General features: G+C 40.6%; 1 protein-coding gene and 1 long non-coding RNA gene across 3 annotated transcripts; one reads left to right on the forward strand and one right to left on the reverse strand.

Moving 5' to 3' along the window:
- Positions 1-277: 277 nt before the first annotated feature.
- On the reverse strand, positions 278-5,867 carry LOC133725042 (uncharacterized). 2 transcript variants are annotated; one of them, XM_062152062.1, is made up of 5 exons: positions 5,567-5,867; positions 5,302-5,457; positions 4,323-4,492; positions 3,993-4,035; positions 278-721 (listed from the first exon to the last, which is right to left on the reverse strand). In XM_062152062.1, the coding sequence occupies exons 1-5, from the start codon at positions 5,608-5,610 to the stop codon at positions 688-690; spliced, it is 447 nt and encodes a 148-aa protein (XP_062008046.1). In that variant the 5' UTR covers positions 5,611-5,867; the 3' UTR covers positions 278-687. The 2 variants fall into 2 exon arrangements, with proteins under 2 accessions (XP_062008046.1, XP_062008045.1); XM_062152061.1 differs by lacking the exon at positions 278-721 and adding an exon at positions 3,074-3,548.
- Positions 5,868-12,013: 6,146 nt separating this feature from the next.
- On the forward strand, positions 12,014-13,117 carry LOC133725043 (uncharacterized). Its single transcript, XR_009854246.1, has 3 exons — positions 12,014-12,118; positions 12,208-12,493; positions 12,789-13,117. It is a non-coding gene; the product is annotated as an uncharacterized LOC133725043 (long non-coding RNA).
- Positions 13,118-25,059: the final 11,942 nt, after the last annotated feature.

Raw genomic sequence — 25,059 nt, forward strand, 5'->3', positions numbered from 1 at the left:
TATAATAGGTTCAGGGCTTTTCATAGCATTTCAGAAAACGCTATTAAAAAATCACATCCATAGCGTTTATGAAGCACTATCATCTATGATTCAATAGCATTTACAAAATGCTATTGTTTATGCTTCAATGGCATATATGAAATGCTATCTTTACTCATTCAATAACGTTTATAAATTGCTGATTCTATAGAATATAGCATTTCTCAAATGTTCTTATATACTATTTAATAGCATTTCATAATGCTAGTATACATTTTCTTATAGCATTTCGGGAATGTAACAATAAGTTCCTTCATCTTTTAACTGCTCGCAAAAGTAATACAAGAACAAGCATAAATACAAGTAATGCTTGTAATATATTGCAAAATTGCACAAGTAATACATTGTCAACTAACAAGGTTATGTTACTTGTGTGCTAGTAATACAAACCCTACAAACCTATTACTTCTCCAAAACATCCAGAAACTATATCTATTACTTCTCCAAAGCAGCATCAACACTTGCATTATCTCTGAGCAACCATTTGAAAGCTCAAGCGGTCTACAGGAGCACAAGTAAGTTGACGACACTTACATATTTTAGTCACAATTTGAAGGAGATAAATTTTCTCATTCATAAGACTCTTGACTCATTTGCAAACCACAGGTATGCTAGTGTACTTCAAAGAGCTTGTCTATAGCTTCCGACTTAGCATGTCCAATTAAGTATTAGTCTGTTCATTCTGCAAGAGAAAAGTTTATCATGGCAAGCTTACAAATAAGTTATTTTATTTTCTGGCTAACAAAATGCTGCAAAATGTATGATCCTTCCAAAGCCATGGCAAAGGGAATACATAATCAATAGGAATTATGACATACAGATTTTAAATGCATGTGTGACATATTACCTGCCACTTGTGAATAAAGAAATGGGGGATGCCCAGGTGTATGAGATAGAAAATACATACATCGTTGTAGAAGTTAGCTCTACCTCTTGGTCTAGCATGTCATTTAACTCATTAATCACCAAAACAGAACATTGTGCATAAGAAAATAAGTCTTTATTATTGTAAAATTTGGTAAAAGAAATAGCACAGAAGAATGAAAGCGAGTATGACATACTTTTTGTGAGAATGACCAAAAACATGAGCATGTAGACATGGTTGCAAATGCAGCATTGAAAACATGAAGTTCCTTTTCTTGTCAAGTGCAGATAACTTTGGAGCTAGCAAATGGTTCCTCATTAGCAATAATGTACTTTTTTTTTTCCGGGATTAATGAATAAACTTCATTAAAGCCAATAGGCAACAAGTACAATGCAAGAGGAAGAAAACAAACAAAGCTCAAAGAAACCAAAGAAAAGAAGCATAAGCAACACATTGCCAGATAAGATTAAGCTAAACAATAGATGCAGGACATGAGAGTCCAGCAATAGTGTAGTTTCTCTTTCCTATCTAGCAACTCAAAGAATATTATTCCAGATTTGAAAGTAGGACAAAACTCTAATCAAGTGTTAGACATCATAATTGAAGTTGATTGTATGATTATCAAATGGTGACTCATAATGTGATGCGCTCAAAGCAAGCGCATAATTTAACCCTGAAATGTCATTAGTAGCATAGAATAAATAGGGATCGTTCTATTCCGGGGATTGAGGGTACACCTGTCATTGTCAAACAATTAAACAATTAAAATCAAAACAAAGTATAATATTCACACATATGCACATTATTTACGAATTAAAAGGGGGTTTTTGATTTTGGTTTTTCTGAAAATAAAACTAAGTTAATAAAACAATTAAAATGCAAAAACATAAAATTATAAATGGAATGCAAGAACAAAGATCAAAATCGAAACATATGATTAAAATTAATTCAAGTTCATCATTGTTCATCATAGTCATGCAAGAGGAATTGATCATGTGAAACGTTCAAAGCAAACAATTTCCCATATTTTACTTTCAACGCTAATTAATCTAAGTGAAAGCACATAGACTAATCCTATCAAACATGCATTCAAGCCCTAGAAAGCTAGTCAATCATACATGTCTAACGCATTAAGCATCTAGAAAGGCTATCAATTCAAATGTGCAACTTAGTATGAAAAAGTCCACCTAATTGCAATCTTCTTTGATTAAATTCGGTTTTTGTACAAAACCTTTACTACTTATTGATTCAAGAACACAAAACCAAAAAGTTGATTCATGTTCTTAAATTCGTAGCACCAATTATATAAAAACCCTAGGTGTTTGCAACCACATAAGATTAAAATACAAAAGTTATCTATCATGCAAATTTAATCAAACACTCACACATAAGCAACCATAAATCGCAAAACATGAATCTGAAAATTAGTAATTAATCATAAAATTTCAGAATTCGAAAATTGTTCAAACACATGTGTCAACTAGGGCATAACCAACGAAAATTACAAAGCAAAGGTTACAAGGAGAATCGAATTACACCAAGAGATGGAGATGGGATGAATGGTCTCTTGAATTTCGAAAGCAATCTTCAAGGATGGTGATGGATGATGTGCACGGCTTGTCCTCTTCTTCCTTGGCATTGCTTGAACTTCGTGGTTGCCCTAGAGGATGGAGAAGAACACGGCTAAGCTAGAGAGAGTTTTCTGATTTTTTCTAAAGTTGTAAAACGCAAAAGTGGGAACTCTTTGACGTTGAGAGAAGGGAGGAATATATAGGGGACGGCCCCTAGGTCTCCATGCCGTCCAAAACCCTAGAAAAGCTCACGGCTATTGCTTGCACTTCCACATAATTTCCTCCAATGACTTCTTGCCACATAAGCCCTATGAGGTGTCTCAACCAATCACATAATTTCCTAGAATATTTCCCTTGATTTTCTTGCCGAAATTCTTGAGATAATTTCTGATTTTCTGTCTTTAAATTCGGCCAAAACTCTTTAGGGAATGTAGGAATGTATCTAGACTTCATTTGAGCTTTTCTTGGTCTCCACCTTTTTCTCTTTCCTTAAAACTCTCTAGGGAATATCTTTGCCGTCCAAAACCCTAGGATTTTCACGTCCTCCCTTGTTTATCTCTTCCTTTTTCACGGCAAAGCTTCTAGGGTTTATCTCCAAGTATTTTCTTTCCATAAAAATAGCCCTAGATAATCTCCCTAGAAAATCTCTTTTTAATTTCTGATTTTTGGACGCATCTTCCTTGTTTCTCTCTTGCAAATTCACGGCAAAACATCTTTAGGGCTAGGGTTTGCGTCACAAACCCTAGTGTCATGGGCTTTGATGGGCCTTGTACCATTTTGCCGAAAATCCACATCATTCTTGAGAGTTCTTGGGCCACGTTGCTTCATCTTCAAGTCTTCTCATTTTCCAACGCAAAACATATTATTTTTCCATTTCTTTTTCATGGTTGCGTTGGAAACTTCATTGGTAAGCTCTCCTCCAGTTCGCAGGGTTTCCTGGTTGCACTAGGAAAGCTTGTTTCTTCATTTCTGCTCAAATGTGTGGTTCAATGTTCTTCATTTTTGTTCCCCTTGACGTTCGCAAGCTCCTCTTTCCATTCGTGTGTTCATTTCCACTTTTTAGCTCGGAGGTTCTGAAAATAGAAACTAGTAAGAAAAATAGAAACTTTCTAAAATGAAAAATGACAACTTTCCTAAATTGAAAATGGGAAACTTTCTAAAAAAATGAAAGATAGAAACTACCGAAAATGGAAACTTACTAAAAATGATAAATAGAAACTACAAAAATAGAAACTTTCTACAAATAGGAACTTTCCCAATCAAAGAATGGAAACTTTCCTAAACAGAGTTTTACTAAGGAAATGACGCAAGAAATGTAAGGAAATGCAGTTAAAACGTCGCATTAAAATGCTCCTATCATAATGAGTAGTGAATGAGAAAGAAAGTTGCCCAACAAACAACAGCACATGCCCAAGGCTGATTGAATCTTAAGCCCAAACAAGCCAAATTGAATCTTTCAGACACAATCAACCGTAAAGCCTTTAGAAAGCATAAGACCTAAGAAAATAGATACATACCCAAAGTGTCTACAGCTCGAAGAACCAAATAAAAAATATAAACCTGCAATTACCCAAAAAAAAAAATCAAGGAGAAAGGTGACAAGCAACAACAGAATGAAATATATTGGTATATCGGCAATGTAAGCAATTAACAAGTAAGACTGTAAGAGTAGTAGTCAACAACAATGTTTTCCTTGAGCAGCTTGAGTTTCTTAATAGAAAAAAAAATTGTGAAAAATCTCGACGGTGCAAGACAATTCTCTCCAAATAGGCTTCGACAACATCATCAATATAGCTATAGCTCTCTGCCTCTGACCAAAAAAAAAAAAACTCATTGGATAATCTTACCAACTAGGCAGTGCTGCAGCTCCTTGTTGATAACCTTGATCCACCATCTGAGTAGGAGTGGGTGTGGGTGTGGGTGTGGGTGTGGGTGTTGGAGTGGTTCCAGTGCTGGAACCATTAGTTGGAGTATGCATGGGAGTGGAATTGGGAGTCTCAGATGTCCCTTCCATAACCTGAAAATTTTATTTTGAGTGGATAGCTTTGATAAGCAGCAACAAGCACAATTCTTAAAAATCAATATTACTAGCTTCGTCTCAATTGACAATTGATATGCATAAATTCAAAGCAGATCAATATTAAACATGCCATAAATGAATGATCCAATCCATTTCATCCCTAATACTGGAATTTGGACCCTTTATGACTTTATCAAAAAAGTTTCCAATTTTGTAGCTTAATAACCCTCCAAAAGCTCTCCTCATTAAAAAGCTGCAACTTTTCACCATTGCATGTGATATAAACAACCACACAAGTACACAACCTGACAACCATACAAAGCTGTCATTTCAACATAGCCTTAATGCCTTAATGTCATAACCAACGGTTCAATCCATTTCATTCCTTATACTAAAATACAAAACCAGAACAACAAGCTTCCAACTTTCCACCATGCTAGAAACAAACGAACCCACCTCATTAAAAAAGCTACTAAAGTAAAATATTTCATTTATCAAAACAATCACCCAATCATATCAAAAAACCAGAGAACAAGCTTTGAGCCTAAAACAATAAAAAAAACTGACGAACAGTTTCTGCTTTTTTGGGTTAAACTGAATAACAACATATAGAGACACAAAGAGAGATAAAATAAGAGAACTTGCTGCTAAGTCAGAAGAAGTGTTCTTTGACAATTTCACAATTATACAAAAACAAATCTGAAACCATCACAATTATACCAATAAATCCGAAACCATTTCTAAACCCTAAAAATTTCCCCAAATTGAATTGAATAAACATAACAAAATTACATTCAGTTGATTACCCCAAATTGAAGACGAAGAGTAGAAGCCTTCGATCTCTGAGACTCTGAGAGAGGAAGAGAAAAGAACGCAGCACCTTGCAGCAGCTATACCCAACGAAAGGAATGCAGCAGCCTATACCCAGATAATAGCAGCAATGGGTGATTCCTCTGAGGGGCCTGTTCAATTTTTCAACATTCAAACCCATTTCGTACAACTCAATTTTACTCATACATAATTAGATATACTCATATATAAAATGAATCAAAATCATAGAAAATCTAATACCGTGCGGCAAAGGCTGTAGCGCTAGAGGGCGAGCCTCCAATCATAGTTGGGCACGGAGACGTAGTGGAGCTCGTCGGTGGTGCATATCGATGGCTTCTCCAGAAGCTTCACGGCCTCTTTCGCTTCGTCATTGCAGAAAGCTCTGACTCGGAACGACATCGAAGGTGACGATGATGACGATAAAGATGACGTGGCCAAGTGAAGAAGAAGCACGCAGCGAATATCGTAGTGATTTGAAGAAGCCATGGGGGATTAAGAGAGAGAGAGAGAGAAAATAAGCTCAGTGCGGATGAAGAGAGAGGCCAGCCACCGAAAGAGGAGAGGCTTTTGGGGTCTTTAGTCATTGCCTTTCATTTAAAGTGTCGCCCACTTAAAATTAAGCCCGCCTATGTTTTTGAGTTTTCATTACCCGCTTACTCCCGCAGTCCCGCTCCATTTTTTAACAACGTTTAAAATTTGTCAAACGCTATCAAATAACACGGTATATGCAATCTATAGCACTTACTTAAAAAACACTATCATTAAGTGCTATGAATAAGCAGTTTTGTTGTAGTGAAGATTGTAGAGAGAATTGGTGTGTCATTCATTGATAATAGAGAACAAGTACATAATCTTGGAGTACAAGAAATCCTATTCTAATTAGAACTAGAAATCTATTACATTCTCTCATATTACAACAATAGAAAGTAATCCTAGTTTGACAAGGCACACAAAAGTCAAATATCCTTCAACAGTGTAAAAATATTTAGGCAATGAATTACTTCACTTTTTTCCACAAAGAAATTTTAAAATTCCAATCCTAGAATGCCAAACGAGAGAATTGACTTATAGAAATTATAAAATCCTCAATTTCAATTAAATTTCATTCTTTGATTCTTTGATGATTACTAAGTTTATATTTTTTCTTATATGGGTCGATGCGACTGCCCTTAAGTCTTGATTAATAAAATTACATAATACAACTGAGGGACATGATGTCTAAATCTCATATTGTAATTGAGAGAGTATTCTCAATAATAGTAGGATTATCCACTAATCCTATGTATTCTAACATGCATCAACTAGCAAAAAGTGCTCTAATAGCCACTCCATTTGCTTTACAGTAACAATGATATACTAGAAACATACAACTCACGTCGAACCATAGGACAATTAGTATAGCTTTCCCATTATGCTGGCGACCTAATATAAATTAGGTGACACTTAGTTTCATCCTATCACTTTGAGGTTGCGACCATTTGACAAAATAAATTGTTTGCTGTCGTTTTAAGCAAACAAGGCATACAAACTACATAGACAGAAACAAAGACGGCATATTCCTACCTGTTGTTGGTAGGAACTTTTTTTTTTTTTTTTTTTTAAAGGATCAAAGGATTTCACTCCTACCCCCATGGTGACTCGAACCCATGACCTAGATCTTAGGTAATTGGTGCTCTAACCACTGAGCTAACCCATGACCTGTTGTTGGTAGGAACTTACTAAAACAAAAAATACCTTAGCACTAACAAAACAAAACAGCTTGAAAAAAAAAAAAAAATCAGCCCAGGTTGACCAATTGAACTGGCCCATGGACATGGTCCAAACACCATCAACCCATCTACCATCAGCGCAAGCCCCAGGTTGTAATACCCCGAAAAATCCAAATTAAATTCCATGGATTTTTAGAAATTATTTCACGATAGTGGGAGCGAGTACGAAGCTTGGAGAAGTTGTGGAATTAGTTCGAACGATTTTATTTTCGAAAATGAACGTTTTTTAGGGGGTCGAGAAAGTTGACTTTTTATACGTTCAAAATTTGGGAAAACGTCCTTCATGAAAGTTGTAGAGCTCGTCGATACGATCGCGTGCATATGTGGAACGCAATATTCGGAGTTTGTATGAATAAGTTATGAATATTTGAAAATTGGGAATTTTCTATAAATATGGAAATTTTCTGATTTATTTCATTAAGACAAAAAAAATTAGAAATTTTCATTTTAGCCCCCGGTTTCTCTCTCTCCCTCACCCTCAGAACCGGTGAATTCCGGCCGACCCGACCCGACTTTTCCGGCGCCGTCGCTTCTCCTCCGGCCCTCACCGTGATCGCCGCAAGCCGCCCAGACGCCTGGTGCCCTCCGATTGCCCCGCCGCCGCTCCCCTTGCTGGATCAAAGCCCCCCCCCCCCCCCAAGCCTAGCTTTTGACCCGATCGGATCTTGGCCGTGCCGGCGTTGCACGGGCCGATCCTTCCCATTTTCGTGATCTCCTCCTGCCCCTGATCATCCTCATATCCCCCTTGCACGACGATTTTGAGTGTGGAGTGAAAGATCACGAGTTGAAGATTTCGACGTCCCTGATTCGATCTGGAAACTGATCCTGTGGCCGAGATTAATCCAACTTCCAAGCTTGATCTAGGACGATCTAGGCCAAACCAGACTTAGCTCCAGGTATGGAAGTCGATCACCCTTTCATTTTGAACAAGTTTGTAGTTGGTCGCTTTGCCATCGGATGTGGTTAACCCGGCGTTGACCGCCGCGTTGACCGCCCACTGACCACCGCTTGTGGAGGCGCGTCAGACCATATTTTGAGTTTTCATTATCTAGGCGATGATCTATGCATCCATACAAGCGTTTTGATATATAACATGGTCATGTTAGAAAAAGTTGATAAATAGTGGATTTACGTTTTTACGTTACTATTTACGGTTTTTACGTTTTATCTTCGGTTTACGATCTGCGAAGATCAGACCATTGGTTTTGCTTCAAATTTAGATATGTTGATCGTATGACTGTACCGATGACTTTGTGAGGTCACGGGCGAAGATCCGACCGTTGGATCTTCGTATAATTGTAAAACAGTAATTCGGAAGGCGATTCGTGAGAATCTGACCGTCGGATTTTCATATAAAATTATGGAGATATTAGTAAGGCCAATTCAGGAAGATTGGACCGTTGGATCTTCGTGATAATATTGGAGGATGATCCTAAGGGCGATCCGTGAGGATCCGACTGTTGGATCATCATATAATTTCGATCCGACCGTTGGATCATCGTTTAATTTCAATCCGACCGTTGGATCATCGTTTAAGTACGTTTATGAGTTGTTGGCTAAGTTAAGATCATTATTGGATTACGTGATCGATGGATTGATTTGGTGGACGATTCGGATTGATATATTTGGCTTTTTAGAAGACGCAGCTGGATTAGAGGTGAGTAAACCTCACGTGGTTCATATTACGAACCGAATAAATTTAATTACTTTATTTTTATCGCAATTGTGTGAAAATATTTGTGGAATAAATATTTGTTTTAAATCATATGGACTTGATCAACTACGGTCCATATGTAAGTAAAATGATTTTATTGTACAAATGAATTTCACGGTTTTTATGCTTGAACTATAGTTGGTATTAGTGATCATCCCTGAGCGGATGATTACGTATATATATATATATTTAAGTGGAATATATATATTGGTTGATGTGTGATTGGTGTGATGAAATGATTGAGAATGGATTGGATATTATTCAAGCTATTAATCTCGCATTTTAATTGTTGAATAATGAAATGTTGATCATGTGGTGTGAAAGCTATTTTATATGCCCACTTGTGATTATGTGGAAATTATTTTAAGAAATAAAGATTTATCTTGAAATAATATGTCTCTTTATGTGGGTGTACATATACATATATACGATCTATAAATCATAAAGATTGTATTTTGTGAATTTGATTATGTCTGAGAAGTACAATTGTGAAGCCGAGTGATTTCTACAACTCCGTGCTTAAATGAATTACTGGTAAATGTGTTTTGGTGTTATGAGACGTTAAGCCTGGGCCCTAGTCCCTATAGATAGTGCACTATTATACTCATAGGAAGGAAGTAGCCGACCTTGGGTATACATACTTTGGTAGTGTCCTCAGTATGCTACGGCTTACCCGTGCTTTGGGTATAGTAGACATACCCTAGTACGTGGATTTATGATTCGTTGCCAGTTAATCCGAAAATTCACTAAAAAGAGAAGTGTGCTTATATTATCCTGATCAAATATCTATCTGTGATATACTGCTAATATGTGAAGGTGTTAGTGAAAAGAGAATCAAGCATGCTTTGCTTTAATGTTATTTCACATATTAATGTTGCAATATTTGTTGGTTGTGATCAGTCAAATGTGGAGTTTTAAAAGAAAGCATCGAGAATATACTTATATGTTTCTGTGATTTTTGGAGTTACCTTGTGAGTGTGTTGATTGTTTACTTGAGTTATAGTAAATATAATTGAATAAATCAACAGTTCTTTCTTGTTTACTCATACGGGCTGTCAAAAGCTTACCGGGTTTTGTGTTGTTGCAACTCCCGGTACACTATTCAAAATGTGTAGCGGGTAATCCTACAGGTCAGGAGAATCAGGGCAGTGATCGTGCGGTTTAGAGTATTAGTATTAGATTTATAGCATTTATTTTGTGAGGAGAATTGTGCTCTCTTGAGCTTTATAATTTGTTTTGGTGAGAGTGTACTGTAATAAGTAGCTTGAGGATTTGGTTTATGTAATTATTGAGAGGTGTAATGTGCAGTTGATTTTGAGAAAAAAATTCTGAGATTATAAACAGGGTATTTGAGGTTCATGCTTCGAATATGAATTACTTAAATTCAGAATTCGGGGTGTGACACAGGTGACCTGCAAGAACAATGTGTCGGTGTTGTTAAACCACCATTATCACCATCGTTGTTCTATCTGAAGTAATGTTTTAAAAGGCGCGCCTTGAGGCTTAAAAAGCGTGATTTAGCCATTAAATTGAGTGTGCTTCGATGCCAAGGCGACGAGGCGCTCTCTAAGGCGTGAAACGCGAACGCCCAGATTTTTTTTTTTTTTCAAAACACCAAAACGATAAGGGAGAGTTGGACCGGATTCGTGTTCATGAAGGACTTCTGAGTCGAGCATGATGATCACTCAGCAGTAAAGGAAGCGAAGAGCCTCAATGCAATCAGGACCGCGCTTGAGAACCTCGAGGACCAGCTCAAGTTTTTCCATGTGAGTGAATTTATAACTTGCTAGGTTTCGTTTTGGTGTTCATACATATGAAATTTGAAGATTTAAATGTTTGATTTAATTTAATGCTCACCCGAATTTATAAATTGTTTAAAGATTGATAGCGTTTGTTGATTTAGTTTCTCAGAAGCAAATTGAATTGAGTTGACACATGGTTTATGCTGTTTAAATTTCTGCAATGTTGTAGTAGATAGTTAGGGATGAATATTGGTTATTAAATCATCGTTTAGTATGAATTGTCATGGGGATCTATTATACATTCATGATACAACCTTTGACATTTGACTTCAAATAGGGTTTGGTGTAGGTTTCGAGAAATCTTAAAAGCTCTGTCATGGAGGTGAAGAAATCTCAACAACTGTATATTCCTTTAGGTAAATATGGGAGGGAAGATATATCAAATTTCGAACTTTTTATCATAAGTTTTGAGTCTCTGCTCTGCTTGTTTTCCTTTTAGTTTCTGTTTGAAGTTTAAAATGCTGAAAAGTAATGTTTCAAGAAGAGGCAAATATAGTTCTATGAACACCGGAGATTACACACCTACGAATTAGGATTTGTTATAGTTTCGATAGAGAAAAGGCAAGGAGTGGCACTCAAATGGTTGTGAAGATTGCTGATCATAGGGTAACTGTGAATTGTGAATCAGTTAAATCACTTATGGAATCATCTATACATGATTAGGTAATGTAGGAATAGCAAAGAATTAAGAAATCGTGGAGCTTAGGTTCTGTAGCAATTGCTATGAAAGCTGAAGATTTGTATGTCCATGTAGGATCAACTTTGTTTCAGAAACAGACTTGTCATGGGACAGGAAGAGGATGAACAGCTAAACTTAAAGAAATTATGTAATTGTAGAACTTTGTATTGCTATACTTTTACGGAGATGAAAGCTTATGATATATAGTTCAGTGAAAATAGCTCGTTTATACCGTAAGGCTTACGCCTTACGCCTCAAGGCGAACGCTTTATTTAGGCTCTTCTGAAAACGTCTCGGGTTACGCCCCAGCGTTTCAAAATATTCTGAACATCCGACCTACATCACCGCTGTCGTCGCTCCTTGTTGCCACCATCTATTAGTCGCCTCAGCCCCTGTAGACTCGTGGCCAATTTGATTGAGATCAGATCCGGGTTACCATTCAAACTAAGTTGTCAACGCCTCTGTCGGCGGATCACGATCTCAACTTATCGACCCACCTACCAACACACATCGTGCTTCCACCCTTCAGAATACCTAACATTCATAACCATCAGGGTTCTAAAAATCAGCGCCTAGCTCCGCCTAGGCGCTAGGCGAAGCAATACCGTTTTGATTCTCCCCTAGTCAAGCGAGCTGGGCGCTGGGAATAAAGTCGGCCGCCTAGGCGGCCTAGGCGGGGCTGGGCGTCTCTGGGCGATCGGCGCCTAGGCGCTTTCTCCCTTTCTGGGTTCGAAATCAAAATGGAATGCCACTCCTCGATCTGTCGATTCTCAGACTCTCAGTCTCTCTCCGAGTATCCGGCCAGCTCTCTAGCTCTCCAGCTCGCCGGTAAATCGAATTTCTCTGGGTTTTTGTCTTTCAATCGAATTTCTGGGTTTCAATCTCACAATTTCTGATTTTCTGGGTTCGATTTTCAGGGCTTTCTGGGTTCGATTTTAGGTTCGATTTCTGGGTTCAAGGCTTCAAGGTCGGTGATTCTTCAACCACGAAGCTTGGTGATTCACTGATTCTTCAAGCTCGATTTCTGGGAATTCTGGGTTCGATTTCTGGGCTCAAGGCTTGAAGCTCGGTTCAACCTCGAAGCTTGGTGATTTTTCATGCTTGATTTCTGGGTCCAAACTTCAAACTCGGTGATTGACTGATTGTTGAAGCTCGATTTCTGGGTTTTGGATTCTGCAAGCTCGGTGATTTCTGGGTTTTGTGGTGAGTCATTGTCTCAACTCTCAAAGTATCAAACTGTGATTCTGTGAATGTTATAAATTGTGAATGTTAAGTTGCTGGGTATTGTATTGAACTGTGATGAACTGATGACCCGTGTTGTTGATGAGTAGTCAGAGTAGATGACTCATGGTTTCCGTTGTCTTGTAACTCTTGTTGTCTTGTTGAGTTGTTGATGAGAATCATGAGATTAAGTTTGATTGTTTGGACTGTTCTATTTTGGTGGTGATATTTGTGTGTAAATAGTGGCTTCAATTGATGATTGTTTAACACATTTCAGGTTTGAGAATTTTCTTAATACACTGCAAAGATGTCGCCAACTGATTCTACACGCGAGGAGAATGTTTACATGGCCAAGTTGGCGGAGCAAGCTGAGCGTTATGAGGAGATGGTTGAGTTTATGGAGAAGGTCGCAAAGACTGTTGATGTGAAGGAGCTAACTGTGGAGGAAAGAAACCTCCTCTCTGTTGCTTATAAGAATGTGATTGGAGCTAGGAGAGTCTGTGACAGGTTGTATACTTCAAGTGTTGTATACTTGTATCAGTCAGATTAATTATGCTTCGTGGCTCTGTTATGGACTTTTTGAGGTTTCATTGTTTTGGACTTTTGGTAAACTTAATTGCATATATAGAAATAGTTGTTGAATGTTCAATGATATTTTTATTTATTTATTTACTATTTTCAAATATTATAATATCTTTTTTATTTTTATTTATATAATTATATGTTATAAAAATAAAAATAAAATTTAAAAAAAAAAAACCGCCTAGGCCCCTAGGCGCTAGTCCCCGGCCTTCCGCCCGACTAGCGCCTAGCGTTTTTTAGAACCTTGATAACCATCACCAAATTGGATCTAGAAGAAAAATGGGACGCTGGATTGGTCAACTTGGCCCACCCTATTCAGGAAACCCTGCCATCCTCCTTAACCTCTAGGAAACCTGATTAGATCTGATCTTGATCATAAGAGACCAACCACACCCCATTTCGGCTATGTCTCTGTCCATGCTTAGAAGCCACACCAGGTGCCCCAGGCTAACTAACCCGTCCGACAACGACATCCCAAGAACATGCCGCTAGACGGGGTAGGGATCACAATCAAAAGATGACGACAATTACTAAAATTTTATCACCAAACATTGGTTTTTAGCCAATGTTAAACCAAAATCTGATGAATGTCTTTGTGGGTGTAGAAAAAGACCAAAAACTTGAGACAAGATGTTAGAAATGAAGCCACATTATTTTTTATGAGAGTTCAATGTAAAAGTTGAGTCTTAACATCAGTTTCTTAATAAATAATCAATTTTTTTCTTGTTATGACATCATCTTAGTACTTAACACAAGTTATTTAGATGGAAGTTTTGTTTGATAAACCTTGCCTGCTTCCTCTACACATGCTCTGCAAAGAGAATATTGTACATACCTCCAATAATATGGAGGATTTGCTACATCACCAAGCATAAGTAACACCCACTTTGGGACATCCACAAGACATGGCAAGGCCCAACCAAGACATACATCGTATAGCCCTATGTTCAGGCTACGCGGCGGTATCCGGAAGTCGCAAATCCGCCACCGGGAAGCCACCTTCCCGCCCTTGCCAACATGCCTCCACAACATGACTTTCTACATGCTTCTAGGCTTTCTAGACTAGAACTATGTGGGTACTTGTCCCACATCGAAGAACAAGTAGAGAAAGGGCATTCCTTCATCTATAAAAGGAATGCCCCCCCTCCCACAACACTACACATTCATTACATCTCTTGTAATCTTGTTAGGCCGCAAGGCTCGACACACTAGTATAGCTTTCAAGTGGACGTAGTCTCCCGCTCATGCGGAGGCGAACCACTATACATCTCGTGTCAATCTTTCTCTCTCTCTCACTTAAGCTAACTAGAGATCCCCACGGATCCAAACGTTAACATTGGCGCCGTCTGTGGGAAGCCAACAATTGGCTTCGTCACCTACCGTGAGCTAAGTCTACTTAGCGGAGCTTGAAGAAATTCCTTCCTTCTTTGAGTTTATGTTTGAATTAATGTTTCTTGGCTGCAACTAGAGCAGAGTGTGCAGAAATTTGCACCTTGCGGGCTGGTCAACACGTGGTCAACGCCCAGCGGAGTTAGTCAACGCCCATGGAGTGGTCCAAACTTGCAGAAACTGCTCAAAACCAGCATGTGGGGCGGTCAACATCTGGTCAACGCCGAACTATTCACTTGGTCAACGACCATCTCAAAAAAAAAAAAAAAATTAGGCCGCAAAATTTGCTCTGGACACCCAGAGAACTTCTCTGGGCACCCATCCAGTTTTCAAATTTCCCGCCAGCCAAATTGCTCCGCCAGCTGCAACTTCGCCGCCCGACCCCCAATCGCTCCGATCAGCTGCAACTTCCATCTCCGCCGGACTTCTCAGGTGGACTTCTGCTGCCCAGCCACAACGCTGCCCACGAGGCTCCGTTCGCCGAGCTGATTCCGCCCGACCCTCTTCTTCGTTGCATCAGGCCGCCCAACTGCGCCTCCGCTGAGCAAACTCCTCCGGCAACCGCTGAGCTCCATGTTTCCACTGAGGCACCACCACCGAAGTTCAGGCAGCAGCAAGGATGGCTAGCGCCGTCAGCGGCACCGCTCCGCCCAACTTCATCAGCGGCCAACACCGACGTGTTCTTCCACGACGCACCATCGGCTGCAGCTCTCCTGCATTCGGCAGCTCCGGAGATCCGCTGCACACTCGCTGCAAGGCTCCGCTACAGCTCTGGGAATCCAACGTCAGCTCAGCGGTAAAAAGAGCCAACAACAGCTCGGCACAGCTCCTCCGATGGGAACAGCTCCGCCCAACTCTCCTTCAGCGGCACACCTCCGCCGGACTGTGCACCGCCGAACTATCATCGACCATCAGCTGCAACCCAGCAGCCATGGCATGCCTCAGAAACACACATACCGCTCCGCTGAGGTACCACCGCTCAGGAATCACCGCCCACCGCAGGTCTCCGCCCAACTGCCAGGTCGGGGACTGCACTCTGCTGTTACTTTCCTCCGCCGACGAACTTCCTCCGCCGGACTTAGTTCCTCCGCCGAACTCCGTCAGCGGCAGCGGTTCTCATTTCCTTCATGAGCACCACATGATGCTTCACTCTTCACACATCCGCCCAAGAAAAGCACATCCGCCCAAGAAGAGCACCGCTAGCCTCCACCGCTGAGTGAAACACCGTCGAGCACCTCTGCTCCACCAGCACCTCCGCTTAACTCGGCGTCTCTGCCACACTTTCAGCATCCGCCGGACTCCGGTGAGCAATCCCTGCTGCAAGCTGCACCTCCAAGTGCACACCAGGCTCCGCCGAACTCCCCCGCTAGCAATCACCGGCGGCACACCACCGCCCAACTCACCGGCCAAAGCAGCCCGCCACCCAGCATCCTCCGCCCAACTTCCTCCGACGGACCAACCAGAGGCCACCGATAGGAGCCTCCGCTGCCATCCTCCGCTAGCGAGAGCCCAGCTCCGCCGGACTACCTCAGCGAAACTCATCCGCTAACCAAGCTTCACACCACCACCAGTGCCGCTCCCCAACACCAGTGGCGCTCCGCTGATGTGAACCTCTAGCCAAAGCAAGCCTCTGCTACAGCCGGCCAAGACTCCGCCGGCCAGGGATCAGCTGCCCAAAGCTCCGCTCCCGCTCTCCTCACCTAAGTCTTCTTTCTGACAAGCTGCAAAACAGTTAGTACCACATCCATTAACGAGGCTTCTACTAGGGAACTCCGCCGGGGTCACACTCCGCTCGCCTCCAAATTGGCACAAGGCGGTCAGGCAACGCCTCATAATAGCCATTGATCCGGCAGCAAGGGACTAGTTAACGCAGCCTACGGCAGCCATTGATCCGGCAGTTAACCCCGACGCTTGGGTACCAAAGATTGGGATCGCTTCCCAACACCCTCTGCTCCGTGCAGCTCCCCCTCAACAAACATGGCTGGGGAGTCGGGGACTCTCTAGCGGGGCCTAGCAGGGGCCCACCCCATTGAGCTTCCGCTCACGAGCTTCCCGCTCATGCCTTCCCGGCGCCCCATTGAGCTTTCCGCTCATGCCTTCCCGGCACCCCATTGAGCTTCCGCTCACGAGCTTCCCGCTCATGCCTTCCTGGCGCCCCATTGAGCTTTCCGCTCATGCCTTCCCGGCACCCCATTGAGCTTCCGCTCACGAGCTTCCGCTCATGCCTTCCCGGCACCCCATTGAGCTTCCGCTCACGAGCTTCCGCTCATGCCTTCCCGGCATCCCATTGAGCTTCCGCTCATCCCACCACGTTAATGGAACATGGAATTCTTCTACCATTTGTCGCTCCCGACAAATTGAATTCTTTTCGCGTTCCATTAATACGAGCGACAACCAAACGCTTACCTTCGCAGCGCTCATACAACTTACGTTTATCATATGCAATCCATATGCTCACACGGCCATACACGCTCTCGAGTTTTGTCCATCATAATCGATCGTACTCAGCGCCATTCGCGTGTATACATCAACATGTATCACGCACCTCATACGTTTATATATGCCAACCCATATCCATGCAACTCACATCTTGTTGCCCAATGCAACGAGCATTCTACATATGCCTGTCTTCTTGTCTTTGATTGTACAGGTTAACGAGTCCCTTCTTGCTTACGGAGTTCGGGGACTTGTAGGGGCTCCGTACCGCCCGGTTACTTATGCTTGATGACTTCATGATTTGAACTCCCCAACCAAGAAGCTCCTCTTACTTGGGGACTTCGGGGACTTGTACATACCTCCAATAATATGGAGGATTTGCTACATCACCAAGCATAAGTAACACCCACTTTGGGACATCCACAAGACATGGCAAGGCCCAACCAAGACATACATCGTATAGCCCTATGTTCAGGCTACGCGGCGGTATCCGGAAGTCACAAATCCGCCACCGGGAAGCCACCTTCCCGCCCTTGCCAACATGCCTCCACAACATGACTTTCTACATGCTTCTAGGCTTTCTAGACTAGAACTATGTGGGTACTTGTCCCACATCGAAGAACAAGTAGAGAAAGGGCATTCCTTCATCTATAAAAGGAATGCCCCCCTCCCACAACACTACACATTCATTACATCTCTTGTAATCTTGTTAGGCCGCAAGGCTCGACACACTAGTATAGCTTTCAAGTGGACGTAGTCTCCCGCTCATGCGGAGGCGAACCACTATACATCTCGTGTCAATCTTTCTCTCTCTCTCACTTAAGCTAACTAGAGATCCCCACGGATCCAAACGTTAACAAATATATAATGAAAAAAAAACAATTATTGCAAAGAGAATATAGCGGGAGAGAAAAATGGGCTCTGGATCTTTTTTTATTTTTTTAATAAAAAATTATTTTATAATTGTCATAATTGCTCTTATGACGTAATTAATTCTCAAAAAAATATTAATATTTGGGGTCATTGATTACACGCATTTATATGCATGTAATTATATCTAAAATACTAGAAATAAGTTAATCTTTAAGCAAATTATACTGTAATTAATCTATTTTTATTTATTTAGTAGAAAATAAGCAGAGTTGCGGATATGAGATAGAATGAAGCGAAAATGGTTAAGATTTGAGTTTTCGACAAAATGATGAAATTGTGAATTTGTTAATTGCTTAATTAAGCCTAATTGGTTAATTAAACCTCTAAGCATGCATGCACGTGCTCTATTGTTTGGCTTACCCAATAAACCCATGACATGTGGCATGAATCTATCTTCTTTTTTTTTTTTAGAAGAACATGAATCTATCTTTTCTAATCTTAATTCGCTCTCAAAACGGTGAATGATGGTTTGCATAATTAAAGCCCAGCTCATGCGATCTTTCTACTTGATCTTTGACCGAGAGTTGTTGTAAGTATCAGAGCAGGTTGGCATCTGGTGTTTACAATTGGCATCAGAGCAGGTTCTAGGATTTTCTAGTAGGTTACTGTGACGATGGACCATTCACGTGACAGGGTTGCTGGTGGATCTGTAAATAGTCCTCCATGGTTCGATGGCGGATGTGAAAAATATACACAGGGGAAGATATACATGAAATCATATCTCTATGCTCAACATGAACATGTGTGGAATATTGTAGAAAATGGCTGGAAGGTACCTATTGTAAAAGCAAAAGGAGAAAGCTCTTCCACTGACACTCCCAAACCAAGGAAGGACTGGACTGAGGAAGAAGTTCGTGATCCGCAAGCAGATTTCAAAGCTAAGAATAGCATTTTCACAGCCCTCTCTGAACAGGAAAAACTGAGGATCAGTCATTGTAACACTGCCAAACAGGCATGGGATCTTCTGCAAACTACATACGAATGAAATAAAAAGGTACGTGCACAGAAATTACAAGCATTGATCTTTGAGTTCGAAACTATGACTATGGGAGATGATGAAACCGTGGATGATTTTCATGGTAGAATTCTTAAAATTTCCGGCCAATGTCGTAGTCTGGGGGCACCCTTTGATGAAGATAAGATAGTCAAAAAGATACTCAGGGCCTTGCCAAAAAAAATTCATTCAAAAGTCACTAGTATAGAGGACTCATTTGATATTGATGAGTATCCACTTGATGAGCTCATCGGAAATCTCAAAACCTATGAGGTGAGGTTAAAGCCTGAGAAGAAATCTAAGGGTGTAGCCTTCAAGGCAGTGAAAGAGGTAGAAGAAGAAGAAGAAACACTTGACCTTACTCTCTTAACAAAGGAGTTCAAGAAGTTTCTCAAAAGCAAGAACTCTATGAGGAATCCCAATGCTCCCCGAAAAAATTTTCACAGTAGCAGTAATTGAAGTAGTGATTACAGTGGGAAGAATGGGAAAGGTAGCTTCAAAGGAACTCATTCAGGAAAAACCAAGTGTTATGAATGTGCCGGTTATGGTCATATTTCCACTGACTGTGGAAATAGAAAACATGGGAACAGTCAAAATAAGTCGCTACTCTCAACATGGAGTGATGAAGAAACTCAGGAAGTTGAAAATGTGGCATTTGCATCATCCTTATTAGCTGACTCTGAGAGTGATGAGATATTCTCAGATGATGAAACTACTATCCGCTGCAAGCAACTCTACAAGGCATCAAAAGCCACATTGATCAAGAACATGGAATTGGAAAGAGAAGTTGAGATGTTAAAGGCTGAAAAAGGAGAGATGCAGCACCTGTTAAAGGAATCTCAGACCTTGTTGGATCAAGAACGGAATAGGTTCGCTGATGAATTAGCAAATGTGTCAAATGACGAAGAAGTGTCAGCATGGAACAACGAGCGTTTGGAACTCAATAAAAAAATCAAAGTGCTGGAACTTGAGGTAAAAGGGCAACATGCTTTGAACTTAAATTTGCTAACAGAAATTGATTCCTTGCAGGATGAACTAAAAATCACACAAGAAAAATTTACCAAGTTCGACATTAGTTCAGGAGCTGTATCCAAACTGTTTGGATCAGGTAAAGCTCCACATGACACTTCTGGACTTGGCTACTCTGGTGAAAGTTCCAAAGGTACAAAGTTTGTAAAAGAATCTCGAAAAACTGTTGAGAATGACCAATCCAGCACTGAACTTGTCAAAAGGATCAAGGAGCATAAATATGCTCAACAGGTAAAGGTTGACCAAGGAACTGCTACTGGTCAAAACAGGCATCTCAAGCCTAAGAATTTTATTCCTACCTGTCATTACTGTGGTAAGATAGGACATATTAGACCTAGATGTAACGAGAGAATTGTTAAGGCACAGCCTGTTCAATGTAGTGTAGAATCACTACAAATTGAACTTAAAGAGCAAAAGGAGCTTATCAATAAGCTGACTGATTTATTCTCTAAAAGCAACTTAAAAATTGCCAAAGATAAACCTGTCTGGACTAGGAAAAGCAGTTCTCTTACTCACACTTATGCTACTTGTCTTATCACATGTGTGAAACCAGGTGAAAAAGTGACACATATTGAGGCCACCTGTCTAGTTTCTCTAACTGCTTTGGAGGACAAACGCAAAGATTTCTGGTATGTTGATAGTGGCTGTTCTCGACACATGACTGGAGACAAAGCATGGTTCTCTTCCTTTGAGGATGAATGCACAACAGGATCTGTCACCTTTGGTGATGGGAGAAAAGCAAGCATACTAGCACGAGGCACTGTCAATACACCTGGCATTCCAAATCTCAAGAATGTACTCTATGTTGAAGGGCTGACAACAAATTTAATTAGTGTTAGTCACTTGGCTGATGACTATGAAGATGTGTGGTTCAATAAACAACGATGTCTAGTGTTAAATCACAGAGGGGAAGGCATCATGGGAGGTAAGAGATCATTTGATAACTGTTACCATATTAAAGCTACTGAATCTTCTTCTACGCAGTCATGTCTTTCAATGCGATCCACAGAGGAGACATTTGAATTATGGCACAGGAGACTTGGACATGTGAACTATCAAGATCTGTTAAAGTTATCTTCCAAGCAATGTGTCAGAGGCTTGCCATCCCTAAAAGGCAAGACAGATAAGATGTGTGGAGGCTGCAGAATTGGGAAGCAGATCAAGACTCCTCACAAAGTGGTGAACTCAGCTACAACCACAAAAGTTATGGAACTGCTCATATGGATCTTATGGGACCAGCTCAAACCGAAAGTATTGGAGGTAAAATCTATATGTTGGTAGTGGTAGATGATTTTTTCAAGATTTACATGGGTAAATTTTCTGAAAGACAAAGCTGAAACATTTGAATCTTTTAAAAGCCTAAGTCAGAAAATGTTGATAGAGAAGCAATCATCTAATCTATGTATGGTAAGAGTCAGATCTGATAATGGAACTGAGTTTAAAAATGCTGCTTTTACTAACTATTTCAATGAGCTTGGTGTTTCCCATGAGTTTTCAGCCCCAATCACTCCTCAGCAAAATGGAATTGTTGAGAGGAAGAACAGAGTCATGTTGGATATGGCCAGGGTCATGTTACATGATGCAAGTCTTAGCACCAACTTTTGGGCTGAAGCTATAAGCACTGCTTGCTACACCATAAATCGAGTCTGTCTCAGACCGGGCACTGACAAAACAGCATATGAACTTTGGAAAGGTAAAAAACCAAATGTAGGACACTTTCATGTTTTTGGAAGTATCTGCTACATTTTAAGGGATCGAGAACATCTTGGGAAATTCGATGCAAGAAGTGATGAAGGTGTGTTCCTAGGTTACTCCCTGAATAGTAGGGCATATCGAGTTTACAACAAGAGAACTCGTGTGGTGATGGAATCTATCAATGTCTCTATTGATGATCAGTTTGTCAAGCAGGAAGAGTCATATGCAGATACTTCTTCAACCTCAAACACACTGCCAGAATCTAAGTCAAACAATGATGAGGAAGAGGAAATGACTGACAGCATTTTTGAACCTGCTCCGACAATGAGACAAGGTTTCAAACAAGTTCAAAAGGATCATTCTAGTCGAGACATCATTGGGAAAGTTTCAGATGGCCTAAGAACTAGAAGTCAAGCTGCCGCACAGGTAAGTCAAGATCAGGTAAGCCATGACAATGTATTGCTTTGCTTTATCTCTGAAAATCTGTTGAACATAAATATAATATCACAGTTTGGTTTTGTGTCATTGGTTGAACCAAAAAATGCTAAGGAAGCCTTATTGGATTATCAATGGATTAGTGCTATGCAGGAAGAATTAAATCATTTCACTAGGAATGATGTGTGGTACTTAGTACCAAGACCTGGTAATTGCAATGTCATAGGAACTAAATGGATTTTCAGAAATAAAAGTGATGAAAAAGGGAATGTCATTAGAAACAAAGCTAGGCTGGTTGCACAGGGATACTCACAGGTTGAAGGTCTTGATATTGATGAAACATTTTCCCCTGTGGCTAGACTAGAATCTGTAAGATTACTCATGTCTGTAGCGTGTCATCTCAGGTTCAAACTGTTTCAAATGGATGTCAAAACTGCATTTCTGAATGGGATATTGCAAGAAGAAGTTTATGTGGAACAACCTTAGGGTTTCAAAGATCCACATAACCTAGACCATGTCTACAGACTCAAGAAAGCCTTGTATGGACTAAAGCAGGCTCCACGAGCCTGGTATGAAAGGCTTTCCACTTATCTTGTGGGAAAAGGGTACACTTGGGGATCCATTGATAAGACCTTATTTGTGAAACATGAAAACTCTGATGTTATTATTGCTCAAGTATATGTTGATGACATTGTCTTTGGCTCTACATCTAGGCATCTAGTTCAAGAATTTCAGTCAATCATGGAAAGTGAATTTGAAATGAGTATGTGTGGTGAACTAACATTTTTTCTTGGATTACAAGTAAAACAGCTTAACACAGGTGTATTTCTTTCTCAAACCAAATATGCTGAAAATATGATCAAGAAATTTGGACTTCAATCCAAGAAGGTGGTCAACAGTCCCATGAGCACCACTACAAAGCTGAGTGAAGATCACGATGGAACATCCGTTGATTCTACACTCTACAGAAGTATGATTGGCAGCTTGCTCTATCTCACTGCTAGTAGACCCGATATCTCCTACAGTGTGGGAGTGTGTGCTCGATTTCAAGCAAATCCTAAAGAATCTCACTTAGAAGCTGTCAAACGGATCATCCGATATGTTGCTGGTACCGTTACCTGTGGTATTTTCTATACCTTTGACACTAATGTGAAAATTGCAGGATATTCTGATGCTGACTGGGGAGGGAACTTCAAGGACAGAAAAAGCACCTCTGGGGGATGCTTCTTCATTGGCAACAATCTAGTTGCTTGGCATAGTAAGAAGCAAAATTGCATTTCCCTATCTACTGCTGAGGCTGAGTATGTTCCCACTGGGAGTTGCTGCACGCAAATGCTTTGGATGAAACAAATGTTCCATGACTACGGCAGTAAGTTGTCTATCTTCTGTGACAACACAAGTGCTATTAACATCACAAAAAATCTTGTTCAACACTCTAGAACAAAGCACATTGATCTTCGATATCACTTTATTAGGGATTTGGTTGAGTAGAATATACTTGAGTTAAGCTTTGTCCCCACCGACAGTCAGTTAGCTGATCTGTTCACAAAGCCACTAGACACTGCAAGGTTTGAACTATTGAGAAATGCTCTAGGGATATGTTCTAAGTATTGAGGCACCACAATGTCTGTCCACTGTCGGGAGAGAAAATTATTATCTTAGTGTACTTTGACCATTGCCCTTAGTGAACTGCACATATCATCAGTTAAGTGTCCATTGTTATCATGTCTTATTCTGGACAAATAATTGTGTACTCATGTTTAGTCACTTAATCCGGTAACTTTGTTATGCACTTCACTTATAGCTTTATGTGGTGGCATGTTTCTTGTTTCTTGTCAAGAGAGTATCGGTAAAGAAGGAGAATTGCTTAAAATGCTCAGATGGTTCATTCCCTCTTCTCAAAGTAATCAGGTCCTAGTTGTGGTGAACTTTCTAGGATTTGTAAGAAACGAGAATGGATAAATATATCCCTCCTCTCAAAGTAATCAGGCCCTGGTTGTGGTGAACTTTCCACGGTTTTGCAAGAAACGAGTTGGTTGGTGACCTATGTATATCAATTGTGAAAATACAAACCACAACTCAAGACACTCTCCATGGAGCATCCTTGTTATGCTTAGTACCCTAAGATCATCTGGTCTGGGAGCTACTGGGATGTGTCTTGCTACATGAGTTTGTGCTGTTACAAATTAAAGAAGTCTATGACTCAACTACTTTAATCTCTTTGGAACAATGTTTCCTATCTCTCCTAGGAGATCTCCTGAGCCCAGTTCATATGTCCAGTTCTCCTCCTTCACTTCTCCTCTCTTTCACTAAACCTGTTTCTAAGCCCCAAGTACTGCTTATACTCACTTTTGTCACAGGTTTACTCCTTAAGGTCTAATAATGAGTACCAATCCTATTTGTTGATAGAATACATCATGATTGATGCTATGAAATATGTTTCTTTCACTAAGTGACTTATGCTCTCTGTGCTTCAACTATGCTATATTTTCTCCTTTCGATATGACAACTGCATTCATTGCCTTGATACTTAGCAGGGGAATAGATTGTGTGATATAATTGCAGATTATAGAATCTATATTTCTCTCTCTGACTGCCATCTGGTTGAACTTAATTTCCTTACTGGTTAAGCATAAGTTGAGAGGGAGAAGTTATTTGCATGCGTGTATCTCGGAATCATAACTTGTAATAATTTCTCTCCTTCTTGAAAACGCTATCTCCAACTGGCATGTCTCTTCGATTTCCCTAACCCTACTGGTTCGATATAAATACCATCTATCATATCTCTCTCGGATTTCACTCTGGTTTGTCTAAGTGTGCAGGTTTTTCCAACTCTACTTCTCTCATAATGGTTCGCACTAAAATCACCTCACGCATTGGTGGACACCGGCGTCTTCCTCCTCCCGAGGAGGGCCACCAGGCCGCTGCCAGAGCCGGCGTCCTCCATCCTGGCATGCATCGCGAACGGAGCTGGAGTCCTCCTCCTCCCTCTCGTCAGTCTTCTCATCTTCCTACTGAGGCAACTTCCTCTGCCTTGCCTCCTCCGGTCTCTTTG

The sequence above is a fragment of the Rosa rugosa genome, chromosome 1, assembly GCF_958449725.1.
Source record: "Rosa rugosa chromosome 1, drRosRugo1.1, whole genome shotgun sequence".
Classification (NCBI taxonomy): Eukaryota; Viridiplantae; Streptophyta; class Magnoliopsida; order Rosales; family Rosaceae; genus Rosa; species Rosa rugosa.